We start from the raw sequence: 14,832 nt of genomic DNA on the forward strand, positions 1-14,832 counted from the left end.
ACTAGTAACGTAGTCACAACTGGAGAGACTGGCCAGGAAAGCTCAAGGGGGCCACGTGAGCTGTCTTAGGGATTTAAAAAGGGACGGAGCTACAGACAGAGCAGAGAGGTTTTTCAAAAAAGAATCTTATAGATAGCTTTATGCCAGTACATTTGAAAACTTACATAAAGTGGACAACCTCCTAGAAAAAGACACTCGCCAAAGAACAGAAAACCCGAATGGCCGTACAGCCTTGAGAGAAGTTGCGTGAGTGGTTTGAAAACGTCCCTCCCAGAACCACAAAAACCAGAGGGCCCTGGAAGGTCAGTTCTTCCTGATACTCAGTGGCAAGATCACTCCAATATGTTACCTTAGACTGTTCCAGAAAACAGAAGAAGAAGAAACATGCAACAGATACAGCCTTCATATCAAACCCAGGGAAGGGGGGCATGATAAACATTGTGAGCCAAATTCACTTCGGAGTGTGGGTATAAAAACCAGAAACCCAAACCAGAAACGTCATGGCCAAGCTTGACGCACTTCTGGGGTTCTAAGATGATTTACCTCTTGAAACGCTGATGCTGGCTGTTGGCCGCAGGCCTCGGGCTCTCTCCTCAGGGCGGACCGAGCGTCCGCACGACGGGTGCCGGCCTGGCCACGGCACACCGTCCGGGAGCAGGGCAGCAGCCGGTGTCTCTCCTGACCTAGCGTGGAAGTCACCCACTGCCACTTCCGAGGCATGCTGGGGGCTAAGCAGGCTCTGTTCGCCATGGGGCAGGCCGCAGAAGGGTCTGAGAAGCGGGGGATCGCTGGGGCCCCCTGGAGTCGGACGTCCTCCCTGGCCAACAGGAAGGACGGGCCCGCAGGAACGCGCCACAGTGGGCTACGCACAGCGGCGGGTGGGTAGGGGGTCGCGGATGGGCTCCCCGTGGCAAGCGCGCGTCGTCCGCTGACACGCTGCCCGGTACAGAAGCAGGCTGGGCAAGGACATTTGTCGTCAGAGACCATTTCATTAGTTTTTAAAGAATTGCAAGCTGAAATATATTTTTCAGAGATACTAAATCTGTATTTATACACTATCTTAGCCATACCCAGTACACGATAAAAAATAAATTCGTATGCAGAATTATGCCCCGGATCAGCATAGCTGCTGTTCCTGGGCAGGAGGGGAAGTGCCCGTCCGTGTCTAGGATGCTCTTTCTTTTGGCTGCAGGGGGCACGTTCATGCTCGTTATTTTGTTCCTTGAACTCTTTTGGACGCCACGGCGTCTCCTAGTTACCCAGCAGGGCGAGTAGGGGAGGGGAGCAGGGAGCCTGTGCACAGACAGCTTGTCCCCAAAGCTGGGCTGATGGGGGGACTGTGGGAGGGGCCTGGGCTCAGGCGGGGCTGGGGATGCCCGCCCGCAGCAGAGCTGGCTGTCACGCTTTCCTGGTTGTACAGATAGTGTCTGCTCATCTTACAGAATTTGAGCCACACATAAAAAATGTGGAGAAGAAGGATCGCTGAAACCCCAGCTCGCGTTAGATCACCTGGAACCGTTTCGGGGATAACACAGGTGTGAACAGTTTCGCAAACAGCTGTAAAAGCCGACGCCTGAGCGAGGTCCGCTGGACCCAGAAGCGGTTCACGAGCTGTGGGCAGAGGGAATCACTTTTAACATTCTGGTGCTTTCACTTCTTTCTTAGAGCTGCATTTATTTTCTTACGTAATTTAAATCAACCTTTGTACATACTTTTACATCCTTTTTCTTTTAGTGTTCTTACTTGCACACCCTGTAAACATCGTATTTAATGACAGTGGATGGGTGTGTGCCCAGCCACATCTGTATGGATTTTCAGAATGGTTCCCACTTCTCTCTGTTTACAAATAATGCTTGTATAAACGTCTCTGTACAGAAGTGTTTGAGCCCTTTCGGGTGATCTCTGTAGGATAGCAGCTGAGCAGTGGGGTTCCTCCGCAGAAAGCAGGGGCCGTTTTGGATATAGATGCATCCGTGTCTGATGTGATGTGACGTACGTGGCAGCATCCCAGAAGCCATCTTTAAATTTTGGGGGTGGATCCATGCCAGTTTATATTCCCACCGGCTGTTTCCGAAAGGGCCCATCTTTCCTCGTCCTCACTGTCTTACGAGTCCATCACTTAAAAGTCTTTGCTGATTTGGCAGGGAAGATGCGCCTCACTGTTTTAGATTGTGTCTCCTTTGCTGTTTGTGAGTTGGAGCAGTGTTTAGGATGCCAGTGAGCCGTCTCTGCTTCTGTCCCCGCCTCTCTGCCATCCTCATCTTCACTTGGAAATACTTCAAGCACACGAGGAGTAGATATGTAAGGATGATCATGTGACGTATGATCTGTGTGCCTGGGACCCAGCTTGAGAAGTAAGACGCTATGGATGGAGTGTGGGGGTGTGGTCCCCTGGGACCTGGCTCTCCTCGTGGCACTTGGAGAGGAAGTGTGGGGAGCTGAGGGCATCTGCATTTTGCCTGCACTTGAAGCCCTGGGCCGTAGCAAGAATGCTGCTAGTTGGCAGCTCCCTGGGTGGGGGACAAGGAGATGTGTGTGGGGACGGGCCAGGCAGAAGAGGAGCTGCGGGAGGGCCGCAGACCCTGGGGACAGTGCGAGACCAGCTGGGAGGGAGACTCACCGCCTCTGGCAGCATCGAATTTCAGAGCAGCTGGTGTAGGTGGGGTCCTTGTTGCTGTTGGGATCTCAGGAGCCACCCCAGCCTCTGGCCGCTTCCAGGAGGCAGGATGGGCGTGTGGGAGTGAGGCTGTGGAGGGGCCCGGGTGCAGGGAGGGCATCTGAGCCGCCCGTTTGGCTCCGTGAGTCGTCACCAGGTGGGCTGCTGACCCATGCTGCGCCGGGGCCGCCCCCTCCCTTCCCGTCAGAGGGAACCGCCGTCCTGACTTTGGGATGACTGTGCTCTCGGCTTTCTGTGTCGTGTTAGCACCTATGTGTTCATCCTCCAGTGGTTTTGAGCTATGTGACTGGATTTATATTTCCTTTGTGTCCTGCTGTCTCTCGTCATGCCCGGGAGACTCACCACGTGCTGCTTGGAGCTGTCTGTCCTCCCTTCGATCTCTTTGGGTGGCCCATCACTGAGGAGTGCAGTGCCACGGTCACTTGCACCTGGGCCTGGGGTCTGGACGCCGGCAGCGAAGGGAGGCCGATGCCTGGGCGCTGAGTTTGCCTGTTTCTGCTTCACCTGCAGGGGCCACCCAGATTTCTAGTTTGCAGCTCCGCCGGCGACGCCAAGCGCCTGGGCGGCTCTTCTGCGTTATTTTCTACTGTTTAGTCTTTGTACTGATTTGTGAGAGTCCTTTGTTCTAGATTCTAGTCTTTTTGTTTTGTTTCTGACTTTGTTTCAGATTCTAGGCTTTCATCAGTGATATGTGAGTTAGCTTTCTGAACTCTATTTATAGTGACTTTGTCAGTTCTCTTCTTCATGGTCAATGCTTTTGACTCTTTTGCTTTTGTCTTGCACAAGAAGTCCTCCCCTGCCTCCGAGGGCAGGGAGACACGACCCCGCGTCCCTTCTGAGAGCTGTGTGGCTTTGCCTTTCCCATTAGGGTCTTTAAAGCTTGATTTTTAAAATGGAAGTAAAATTCATAATAGCATAAAATTTTAAAGTGTATGATCCAGTGGCGTTAAGTACATGACCATTTCATTTTGGTCTTTTACTCGGTCAACACGGTGTATTACAGTGATTGACTTTTTAATATAATTTTGGAAGTTGAAGTGTAGTTGATTTACAGTGTTGTTCTAGGTGTACAGCAAAGCAATTCAGTTACACGTGAACATACGTATGTATTTTTTTCTTTTCATATTCTTCTCTATTATATGTTATTACAAGAAATTGCATATAGTTCCCTGTGCTGCATAGTAAGTCCCTGTTGCTTATCTGTTTTGTATATAATAATGTGTATTCTTAATCCCAAACTCCTAATTTATTCCTTCCCCACCCTTTCCTATTTGGTAACCATAGTTTGTTTTCTATGACCGTGAGTCTGTTTTGGTTTGTAAATACAGTTTGTATCATTTTTTTAGATTCCACATGTAAGTGATGTCATATGAACAGAAGTCAATTTTTGTGTGTGAAATCAACCTTGCTTTCCTGGGGTAAACCCCACCTGGTCATGGTGTCTAATCCCTTTTCTATGTTTGCCGGAATCTCGGAGATTTTACGTCTCTGTGTAAAGGATATTAGTCTGTAGTTTCCCTGTGACGTCGTTCTTTCTTTCGTTGGCTTTCACGAATCTGTGCATCAGTTTCCCCAGTCAGTTTTTGAAAATTCTTAGCACTCTCCTCTTCAGATTTTGCCTCTGCCCCCTTCTTGCTGCTCTGCCTCGCAGCCGTCCCCTCTCCCGCACCCAGTCCTCGTGCCTCTCAGCCCCTCGTGTGTCCTCCCCCACTGTCCTTGGCTCTCTGCGCTGCGCCCCGGAAGCTGCCTTCTCACTCGCGTCTCACTTCACAGACTCTCCTGCTGTGTCCGATTGCTGCACTGAAGCTGTGGCTTCCATTCCTGTCTGTCTTCATTTTAGAAGTTCCAGCTGGTTGTTTTTCAAATCTGGTGTTATTGTTTATAATTTCCTGTTCTCTGCAGGTATTTCAAGGTATGTTTTATCTCTAAACAGCCTAAGCATCCTTCTGAAATTTGTGTATGATAATCTTCATGTCGGTGTCCCCTCTTATAAGGAAACTTTCCATCAGTGTGCAGGTACAGACAGGAGAGTGCCCGCGTTGTGAGTGTGCAGCCCAGGGAACCTTCAGGAAGTGCGTGCACCTGCGTCAGGAGAGTGGGCGCATCACCAGGGCACCGGCCGGCCACCTCCTGCCCTCCTGCTCGTCAGCCCCTGACCCAGCTTCCCCGATGTCTGAAGCCATAGTTTAGTTTTGGCTCTAATTAAATTTCCTAGATACAGAATCATATGCACCTTTTCGTGGCTGGCCTTTTTTTGGGTAATTCTTGCTTCTAGAAGAGCCTGTGCATTACCGTTGCCATGCAGGAGTCCACCATGTGAATGGACCAGATTGGTTTGGGCATCCTGTTGTTGGTCGGCACTTGGGTTGATCCCAGCTTGGGTCCATTAGGAGTCCTGCTGCCGTGGACGCGTTCCTCTGAGGGTCCCGTGACGCTGCGTGCATCCCTGCTGAGTGCGCATGGGGTGGAGGTGGCGGGTCCCGGATCTGGCGTGCCTGTGTTCCGAGGTAGGAGGTGCCTCCAAACAATTGTCTCCAAGCTGCTTGGCACTGGCCACCCCATCGTGTGTAGGGGCTCTGATCGCCCCACGTCCTCTCTCACCTCGTGCATCTGTCTTTCTCCCTCTGCCTTCTTTAACTTCTGTCAGAAGTGTTGTGTAGTTTCAGCGGAGTGATCTTGCACATCTGGTAGATTTATTCCTTAGCTGCTTTGTGTTTCTTGACACTATTATAACTGGTATCATTTTTTATACCCTCTTTTCTCTTTGTTTCTACTGTTGAAAACCACTGTTGAATTTGCATACTCACCGTATCTCGCTCCCTTGCTAAATTCACTTGTTAATTCTGATAGTTTATCTGTAGATTCTTTTTTATTTACTATGTACACAGTCACATTGTCTGCAAAGTAATTAGGAATGTGTTTCTTTGAAATTCTTCTACCTTTCACATGTTTTTCTTCCCTTATTGTACTAGCTGGGGCCTCCAGTGCAGTGCTGGACAGAAGTGCTCACAGCAGGCATCCTTGTGTCCCTAACGGGAGCGGGGGGGTACAATAGACCTTTTTTTTTTTAAGAATTTTATTTGTCAATGGTGGGATTGACCCTAAGAAGGCAGGCAACATTGCCACCTCACTGCAGGCCCTTTGCAGGGTTTATTGTGAGAATAAAATGGAGTTAAGTGCACAGCACCCCGGACGAGGCCAGCCGCGGAGCGGTTAGTGCTCGCCATCCTCGGGTGGGTTTTCAAATACAGAAAACTTTAAGGTAACGTTGAAGGTTGCTTGACTGACTTAGAACTTCATCCCGCAGCTTTTGCTAACCCAGAAAAGGCATTCCAGTTTAAAAAGCCCTCTTTAAGGCAGATCTGACCTCTGAATTTCACAATGACTACTGCAGAGCAGCCCCAGCTGTTATTAGGGACGTCTGTGTCCTCCGTGTTAGCAAAACATCCCAAGGCAGGAACATCTGTCCCCTCATCGCTGATCAGAACCGCATCTCTGAGACCTCCTCCAGCCCTGGTGTGGGTGTGAGCAACAGAAACTCTCCCAAGTTGTATACATGGTTGCAAACCCTCAGATTCCTGGGAGAGAAGCGCAAACAGGGTCGGGAGCTAGAAGCTGCAGGTTGAATCTGTTGTCCTGAACTTGCTGACCTTCAGGAAAAGAGCGGTGTTTTTCTTTCCAGTGCTGTTCTGCAACTAGCGTAGAGCTGGTGCCGAGAGCCCTGATGGCAGCTGCCAGCTGCTTTCAGAGTTAATTTTGCCGCCCTAGTACCCGGAGCCCTGGCCTCTGTGCGCACCAGCTCCTTGCGGAGGGGGGAGGGTTGTGTGTAGACCGTGTGGCCGGGGGGTCGCCCCCTGCCTCTTCCTCCCCAGCCCGGGCGGCTGCCTCTGCTCAGGGGATAAGGAACACGGATCCCTGCCCTGCAGAGCTGAGGACTGGTGGGTGTCAGTCCAGTGGGGGCCGCGGGTGAGGGAGCTCATCCCCTTCCTGGAAACGCGGCCGTTGTGAGCGGACACTGTTCCCGTCTCACAGTTACACCTTCTACAGGTGAGGGCCCTCCCGGGTCCCATGTCAGAGACGCATGGTCCAGGAGCGGCAGGGCAGACCCTGAACCTCCCATCAGGGCCTGTGACTTAACGTGATTCCTTTAAGGGGAGCAAGGGTTGTTTCAGAGTATCTCCTGGTTATATTATTCTCTTAAATTGTGGGAAAGTAGTCATTGTGCCTCTGGGCCTGGGGCCCAGTACTGGGCAGCAGGGTGGTCCCATGTGTGTCCTGCGGTGGGGTCGGGGCACAGAGGCCTCTCCTCTTATTCCTCTGCTGGGTATGTTTCTGCTTTTTGACCAGAGAGCAGACGCAGGCGCACCTCTGAGAGCCCGCGGCGGAGCGAGGACCTCGGTAGAGAGCGGCGCACCGACTTCCCGGGTCCCTGTGCAGGGAGTGGCGTTCCCACTGCGCCGTAGCCTGGCAGGGTGCAAGGGCATCGGGTCTAGGGGAACGACGCACAGACTTTAAAAATACCTTATTGTAAAAAATGCCAAAATAATTACAATAGTGACATCAAAGATCGCTGATCACAGGTCATCGCTACAAATATAGAAATGATGAAAAGGTCTGAAGTATTCCAAGAGTCACCACAGTGTGACACAGAGACTCCAAGTGAGCAGATGCTGTTGGGAATGGTGCCGATGGACCTACTCGCCGCAGAACTTCGATTTGTAAAACGCAGCGTCTGTGAAGTGCGGTAAAACGAGGTGTGCCTCGTGCAGCGGGCAGGAGGGAGCCTCACTGCTGCCACGCTCCCTGGAGCTGACAGACATTCACCTGCAGAAGAGAAGCAGACATTGAAAATGCAGATAAGGATGGTAGATTCTCAACTAGGTGTGCTTTCTGAGGCTCCGTGGGTTTCTGATTACCCCCTGCGGGATTTGTCTAGACAGTCAGGGCTTTGGGGGAGGGAGGCAGCCCGGGCAGCCGCGCCTCTCCTGGCTGCTGAGTTCCTGGGAGCTTTTACAAAATACAGATTCCCGGGTGTCCCTCAGACTCGGGGAACCAGGTGAACCTCTGACCTCGATGATCCCAGTCACCCGGTAGCAGGACAGTGTCCAGTGACGGGCCGGTCCAGCCCAGCTCACGGTGGAAGTGTGGTGGAGAAATGGACATGTCCTGGCCTCCCAGCCCCGGAGCGCGTCCCCTGCACCCAGGGGCAAGGTCGGGTGCTTTCCTTTAAGATGAAGAACTTTCCATGGGAGATCGCTGCTGTGAAAGGCCTGGCCCCACTCACTGTTGTTCCATGAGCGCCGCTTCTCCAGGGGACGGTGGCTTTTCTGCGATGTGTCTGTCAAAGAATTTCCTTCGAGGTGGTGGTAGTGAGGCTGCTGGGGTGATGTTGTTCTTGGTACCAGCTCCACTGTAACTAACGCCCCAGATCCCGTGCGCAGACCCTGGGCTGAGCACCCCAGACTCACGCCCCACAGGCCACCGTCCCCCACTGTCCACCCTCCATCCAAGCTCAGTGGATCTTGTGATGTGAAACTGAAGTAAGACCAGATGTTGGCGGCAGTGGCGGGGGTGGGAGGGGCAGCATCTTGGTAAGCCCTCTGGAAGCCATGTGCCTCCTGGGAGCCGCTCACGGGACCAGGGTGGCCTCCGGCAGCCTCATCGGGACCCCGCCGCCAGGTCCCCCGGCCTGCCCCCCTGGCAGCTGGAAAGCTGTGCACGTGTGGGAGAGGCCTGCGAAAATTTATGATTTTCACTTTAAGAAAGTTAAAAAAATAAATTATAGAGAATGTAACTGGGTACCTACCTTCCAGAGTTGACATAAAAATTTTTAATCATATTTGCATTTTTAAGAATAAAATGAGTAAAACATCACACAAAGTTACATATAAAGTACGTTCTGTTACGTGCAGGGTGTGACACTGCACAGGTTCTGTAGCTCCAGTGCGCTGTGTAATGCACCCCCTGGCTCAGTCCCTCCCCACTGTGGGGTGGCCATTGGCCATTTCTTGAATTGACTATGTACCTTTGGTATGTTTTTAAAAATAGCTTTATGTCACGTTTGCAAACCATCAGTCATGTGCAGTGGGGTTTCATGCGCTGTTTTAGGCACATAAACAGAGGTCTCATTCCCTAGGGCTGCTCCCCACCTGCCTCCCCCCTAGTGCCCCAGGTCACGCTGGGCCCTGTTCCCTTGCCACGTGTCCCTCCTGTGTGTGAACAGTCCCTGCGGAGGGTCTCGTGCAGTTCAGTGGATGTCCCCGCACAGGTGTCCACGCGCGTGTGACGGTTCTCCTGGCTGTGCCGCCAGTGGGGTGTGCACGGATCGAGACTGCTGGGCGCTGTGGGTTGCTCTGCGCGCTGTGGGTTGCTCTGCACGCTTGCTGGCTGTGCTGTTGTTGGCGGCCCACGGCCATGGCCATGAGCTGCTGCCACCTCCCTCCTGACAGCCCCAGCCCGCCTCCATGGAGGGGCCTGGGGCGCTGGACCGGGTGGCGCTATTTCAAACTCCAGGGCAGAGCTGAGCACAGGTTGGGGAGAACGGCTGCTGTGGATGGGATGGGGCCGCCTGTGAGCGAGTGCAGGACCCCAGCTGGAGGAGTGGGGCCCAGCTTGCTGCGAGCTTGTGCCCACACCTGTCGCTGCAGTCTCAGGGGACGCTGGCCCTGGCCGCTCGAGCCTCGTCCAGGGCCTCTGGGGGCCCCTGGGAGCCTACGAGGAGAGGGTCTGGGTTCTGGAAGGGGCGTCCTCTCTTGCGACTCCGTCTTAGGTGGAGGGAAAGCTTGGGGCGAGAACATTGCTTCGGATTGGTTTTTAAAGTACTCTTGGAGGCACGGCCCCGTGGTTGTGCAGTGGTGAGAGCGTGTGTGGGACAGGGCAGGCCCGCCTGGCTTCTGCCCGCCCCCGCCCCCACCTCTTCCTCCATGCCTGCCCCCTGCCCCACCTGCTCCCCTTCCCCTGCAGTCCCCTCCCCCAGCCCCTTCCCCCAGCCCCCGCCTGCTCCCTGCCTGGCAGTCGCTGGCCGGCCCTGCAGCAGCGGGCAGACAGCTCGCACTGCGTCTGGGCGGCTCTCCTCCCGCAGCCCCGGCCCCCGCGGGCTGCAGAGGAGCAGGCTTTCTTCTGGAAGGCAGGTCGGCCAGCTCCCGGTAAGGCAGCACCTTCCGCCCACCCCACTTCCTCCAGCTTGGTCTGGTTCTGTTTGGGATGGCTATGGGAAGGGCTGCTGCGGATGGAGGCTGTGTGAGGGGACCGGCAGAGGCTCAGAAGGGAAGCCCTGGGGTCAGCAGGGGCGGGGGGGGGGGGAGAACGGCGCGGTGACGGAGACGGGTGCCTGTGACTTCCAGGGGCTTCTCAGCTTTCGTGCTCTGTTAGTTTAAAAGAGCATGTCCTCGATGTGTAGAAGGAAGCTTTATGAGTTGTGTTGTGTGTGCACACGCTCTGACCTGGCTGGGTTGGAGGCAGCCCAGACAGAGCAGCCGTGTTCTGGGTGGAGGCCAGCCGGCTCAGTGGGCTGGGATGACGTGGGGAGTTGACTGCTTCCTCCGTGTAAACTGGGGGGATGATGATGGTTCTCGTCTCATCTAATTAGAGCACATGTGCACACACTGCCAGGACAGGATGCGCGGATGGTCAGGGTTTTGGGTTGATGCCCACGGTGCCCCCAGCACGCTGACCCGGCGGAGTAGATGCTGCGGTGGGCTTGGTGTCTGGAGGGGAGGCTGTGGTGCTTGCTGGTCAGAGGGAGGGGGCGGGGGTGCAGCTAGGGCACCCCATCTGGATCCTGTAGGGCACCAGGGGACGCAGACGGCTGGGGTTCCTGGCCTTTGGGGGAGTCCCGGAGGTGCCCAAGCCTTTCGAGGGTGTGAACAGGGGGCAGAGTGCTGTGGCCTCCTCCAGGCCTGCTTGGTAGAGCGGTGACCAGTGCTGGAGCGGCTCCGTGAGATCTGAGTGGAGGTGGGCCTGGGGCGGGCTCCGTTTACCCTGCGCTGCTTGTTTCAGGGATAAACGCCCAGGCCCGGAGGTTGCAGCGGAGCCGCGCCAAGGGGACCCCAGCCCCAGCCTCAGAGGGTACTCGGAGCCCCCCTCTACCCCGGCTGCGCCGCACGGTCAGCGAGACCAGCCTGAGCTCAGCCACCACCCTGCTGGACGCCGCCCGGGGCCCCGAGGAGCCCGGCCAGGACACCATGCGCTGCTCCCTCTACGAGTCGCCCCACCTGCTCCTTCTGCAGGGCTACAGCCAGCAGCACGTGAGCCCAGCTCCCGCCTCGGCCGGCTCCTCAGATGGAAGGCCCAGTCAGCAGGGGGACTGGGGGGCTGCTGCTGCTCTGGTGACAGTGGGCTGAGGGGACCACCACATTGGGCCCGTCCTAGACTCTAGAGAGGGGTGGGGGCCTCCCCAGACTCTGCTTCCAGAGCATTCTCTCCGTGCAGGCAGCAGGGCCCTGTGCAGGGGTCCCCTGGCTCCTTGCTGACCGATCCCAGCGTGGGTCTCACCCAGCGCCAGGCTCCTTCCAGCCTCCCCTTTCCTGCCTGACCTTGGGGGAGTCTGCAGCCTCCCCCGAGGGCGGCAGGTGCCTGGGCGATGGCGCACGCTGGCTGGGGTTCGGGCCTGGCGTACCCTCGGGGCCCCCAGGGCAGCTTTCTCTGAGGAGGCCCTCTTCCTACCCCAGCGAGCATGCCCCTTGTGGAGACGTCTTGGCCTGAGGGGTCTCGCCCTTGGCGCTGACATGTCACCATCCACTTCCTGCTCCATCTTACACACACACCCTTTGTGATGTAGGGGGGCTCTGCTGCTCAGGTCCTGGGCAGGGGGTCATCACAGTCACCTGGGTGGGCTTGGCTGGGTCTGCAAACTGGCACCTGTGTCCAGGTCCACCCTGGTCTGGCCACTCACGTCTCAAAGCTGGCGTTACCCTGGGTGTGTGGTGTGCCAGCGAGGATGCCCTGGGAACTTCCCCTGGGGATGGGTGGGCGCCCAGTGGGAGGGCTGAGAGCGAGCAGCAGGTTGGGCGGGTGGCCCAGGGAGGCTTAGGTGCCAGGGACCACTGATGGCAGCGCCGAGCGGTGTCCTGCCCCTGAGGCTTGGTGTCTGCATTTCAGGACAGCCTGGTGTATGTGCTGAACCGGGAGCGGCACACGGTGGGCCAGAGGACCCCCTCCAGCAAGCCCAGCATCAACCTCGCGGCCCCCGACATCCTGCCCCTGCACTGCACCATCCGCCGGCGCCAGCCCTCGGGCGGGGAGCAGGCCGGGCCACGGCTGGTCCTGGAGCCCATCCCTGGTGCGCCTGTGTCGGTCAACTTCTCGGAGGTGGGGGGCCGCGCCGTGGTGCTGCGCCACGGGGACCTGCTCTCCCTGGGCCTCTACTACCTGCTGCTGTTCAAGGACCCGGCGCAGGCCCAGCCCCTGCCCGCCCAGGCCCTGGCCCGCCTCCGGGCTGTGCCGCAGAGCTGTCGGATGTGCGGCACCGTGCTCCGGGCCCGGGGCGCCTCGGTCTCCGAGCGGGCCGCCCTCCCCCGGCCACGGCCACTGCACCTGGAGTTCGAGCCCGACATGGAGGACACGCTGCTGCAGCGGATCATGACGCTGGTCGAGCCGGGCGGCGACGACCACAAGCTGACCCCTGCCTTCCTCCTCTGCCTCTGCGTCCAGCACTCGGCCACCCGCCTTGAGCCGGGCTCGTTCGGGCAGCTCCTGCTTAAGATAGCCAAGACGATCCGCGAGACAGTCTGGGTCAGTGGCGGGGCCTGGGCGGCTTACTGTCTGGGTGCCTCAGCCGTAGGGGGACAGGCGGGGGCTGTGGCTCCTGGGGTGGACGTGGCGAGCTCCACCTCTGACCCAGACCAGCCTTCCTGCCTGTCTGCACTTCCCTGCCCACCCGGCGGTCAGGAGGCAGGACCACCGAGGGAGCCCGGGGTCTTGGCTGTGGCCCATCACCCTGTGGGGTCGGCCATGGCTCTGTAAGCTCTGGTCCCATGTCCCTCCCCTTGGCCTGGCCCAGCCCTGCCAGCCCCCAGGTGGCCTGGGTGCCCCCCGCTTCCTCCCCCTGCTAACAGCCCCTGCAGATCCCTTGTCAGGGGTGATGGGGCCAGATCTTGTCGACGTTGTGGACTGAAATATCCCCCAGAACGGTCTCTGGACTGCAGCGTCTTGCAGGTCCAGGCAGAATTCCTTGCTGTGGGGCCACCTGTGTGCTGTGGGGTCTTGGGCAGCATCCCTGGCCTCCCCCACTGCGTGTGGGTAGCACCCCTCCCCTCCCCCCACACTCCAGGCACTACCACGCAGCCCCTGGGTGCGGGAGCACCAGGTGGGCCTCGTGCCTGGGCGCAGACAGCCTGTCCGCAGGGCCAGAGCCAGCGCTGCAGTCCCGCGCGTTCAGTCCCCCCACCCTCTCCTGCCTCTCCATGGGCCGGACTCCCTAAGACCTAAAAGATGGCTGGTAGTCACACACAGTCCTTCGGAGAGACCCCCTTAGGCTTGGTCATGACGGCCCAGGGAGAGCAGGTCCCTGAGGCGCAGCGCCACGGCGCGGCCCCCCACCTCCAAGACGTGAGGAAAGGGAAGCACTGGGCTGTGTAGACACCGGATAGATCCCTCAGATTAAAACCTACACTTAAAATGTTTGCAACTTTTTAAAAGTAAAACCCATTGTGGGCTGCCACACCCAAAGGTTTGTACAAGCAGTCTGTGTGCATCGCGGGTATCTGAGCCGTGTCCCCAGGGCCCCACGTGGCACTGGACGTGTGTGGTCACTTCCCCTCCCTGCAGTTGTGTGCGGGGGCAGCTGCACTCTGCAGGGTGGATGCCTGACTGCGTCTGGGTGGGTGGTGACCTAGTGGCCTGAGGCTTAGACACTCTGAATTCCACACGAATCACTGTCCTTTCCTGAGCCTGCTCTGTGCAGACCCTCACTGGTAAATCGGAGGCTGTTTGATTTAATCCTCACAACAACCCTGACAATGTCGGTGGTGTGTCCCACGTCGCAGTGGAGAATGCCGTGGCAGTGGAGTGTCAGTGACTCCTGGGGGGAGAGCCGCGTCCCGCCGGAGCCCTCGGCTTCCCTGCTGTGCACCTGGGGTCACCTCCACCCTCTGTGCAAGCGTGGAAACTGAGGCTCGGTGAGGGGGACCACCCTACCCAGGTCTCGAGCCTGGGTTGCCCCCTGTGGTATTGAGAAGCCTCGAGGCTGATCTGTCGGAGCCCCTGAGGTTCACTTGTCTGTGTGTTTCCGAGGCGTCAGCAGCCTCCTCTCCACTCCATGCTTGGGTTTCTCATCCACTCCTGACCAACGTGCGCATCTTAGGAGACCGGTGAGAGGGTCACAAGTAGGGCTACACTTAGCCAGATAACTTGTCACTGAAGCAAGAAGGATTTCTTAATTATAGGGGACAGAAAATGTTGGCTTGACCTGAGGCCCTATTGGGACATTTGAACATGTTCATCAATATTCAAGCGCACGTGGGCTGCCCATTGTTACTGCGGCTGGTGTTCGGAAGTGCACGTGTGAAGCTTAGCCACAAGGGTGTTGCTGGAATCCTCATTCCAATACTTGTTTGACCTGTCTTTACCCTTCCTGAAATGGCCAGTGCTTATGTAAGAGAGACGGCCACGAAGCACTGCTCTCTCAGGAAATGTGTGGGCACGTTCAGTGAAGGAAATCACATCAAACTGAAAAACACTCTTCCCCGGGTGGCTGAGAGCGAGTGGCACAGGACGGGATGCCTGGAACGGGGTTGCCGTGCTTTTGCGCAGATGGGCAGCCTCTGTCCATGCTGCTCTCACCGAACACATCCCGCGGCATCCTGTTTTTCTCATGTTTGCTTTTTTTGCCCCTTCATGATTGTAGGAGAAAACCAAAGAACTGGCAGAGAAGCAGGCGCACCTGTAAGTATCCGTCGCTCACCGCCCCCCAGGCAGCCGGTTCCCGAGGAGCTGAGAGCCAGGGCCCCCGCAGCCCGGGGGTCGGCCTTGTGCTCTTAGGGCCTAAAGCAGCTCTGTGTCCATCCCTAGTGAATGTTCTTTTTTATTTTTATTTTTAAATTATAAATCACTTCCAAAATACAGAAAAGTACAGAATACATCAATCATCCCTGAACTCACGCCAGAATCCAACATGAACATTTCGTTCCGTTTGCTTCAGGTCTTATGTCGTGTGC

The 14,832-nt window shown here is 56.6% G+C and overlaps 1 protein-coding gene across 2 annotated transcripts in view; it reads left to right on the plus strand.

Moving 5' to 3' along the window:
- RADIL (Rap associating with DIL domain) overlaps nucleotides 1-14,832 on the plus strand; it is a 51,536-nt gene that overhangs the window by 21,236 nt on the left and 15,468 nt on the right. For both annotated transcript variants that reach the window (XM_072943388.1, XM_072943389.1), the window contains exons 3-5: nucleotides 10,676-10,923; nucleotides 11,777-12,409; nucleotides 14,523-14,560. In XM_072943388.1, the coding sequence (XP_072799489.1) occupies nucleotides 10,676-10,923; nucleotides 11,777-12,409; nucleotides 14,523-14,560 (919 nt within the window). The remainder of the gene's footprint in view (nucleotides 1-10,675; nucleotides 10,924-11,776; nucleotides 12,410-14,522; nucleotides 14,561-14,832) is intronic.

This window comes from Vicugna pacos, chromosome 18 (genome assembly GCF_048564905.1).
Source record: "Vicugna pacos chromosome 18, VicPac4, whole genome shotgun sequence".
Classification (NCBI taxonomy): Eukaryota; Metazoa; Chordata; class Mammalia; order Artiodactyla; family Camelidae; genus Vicugna; species Vicugna pacos.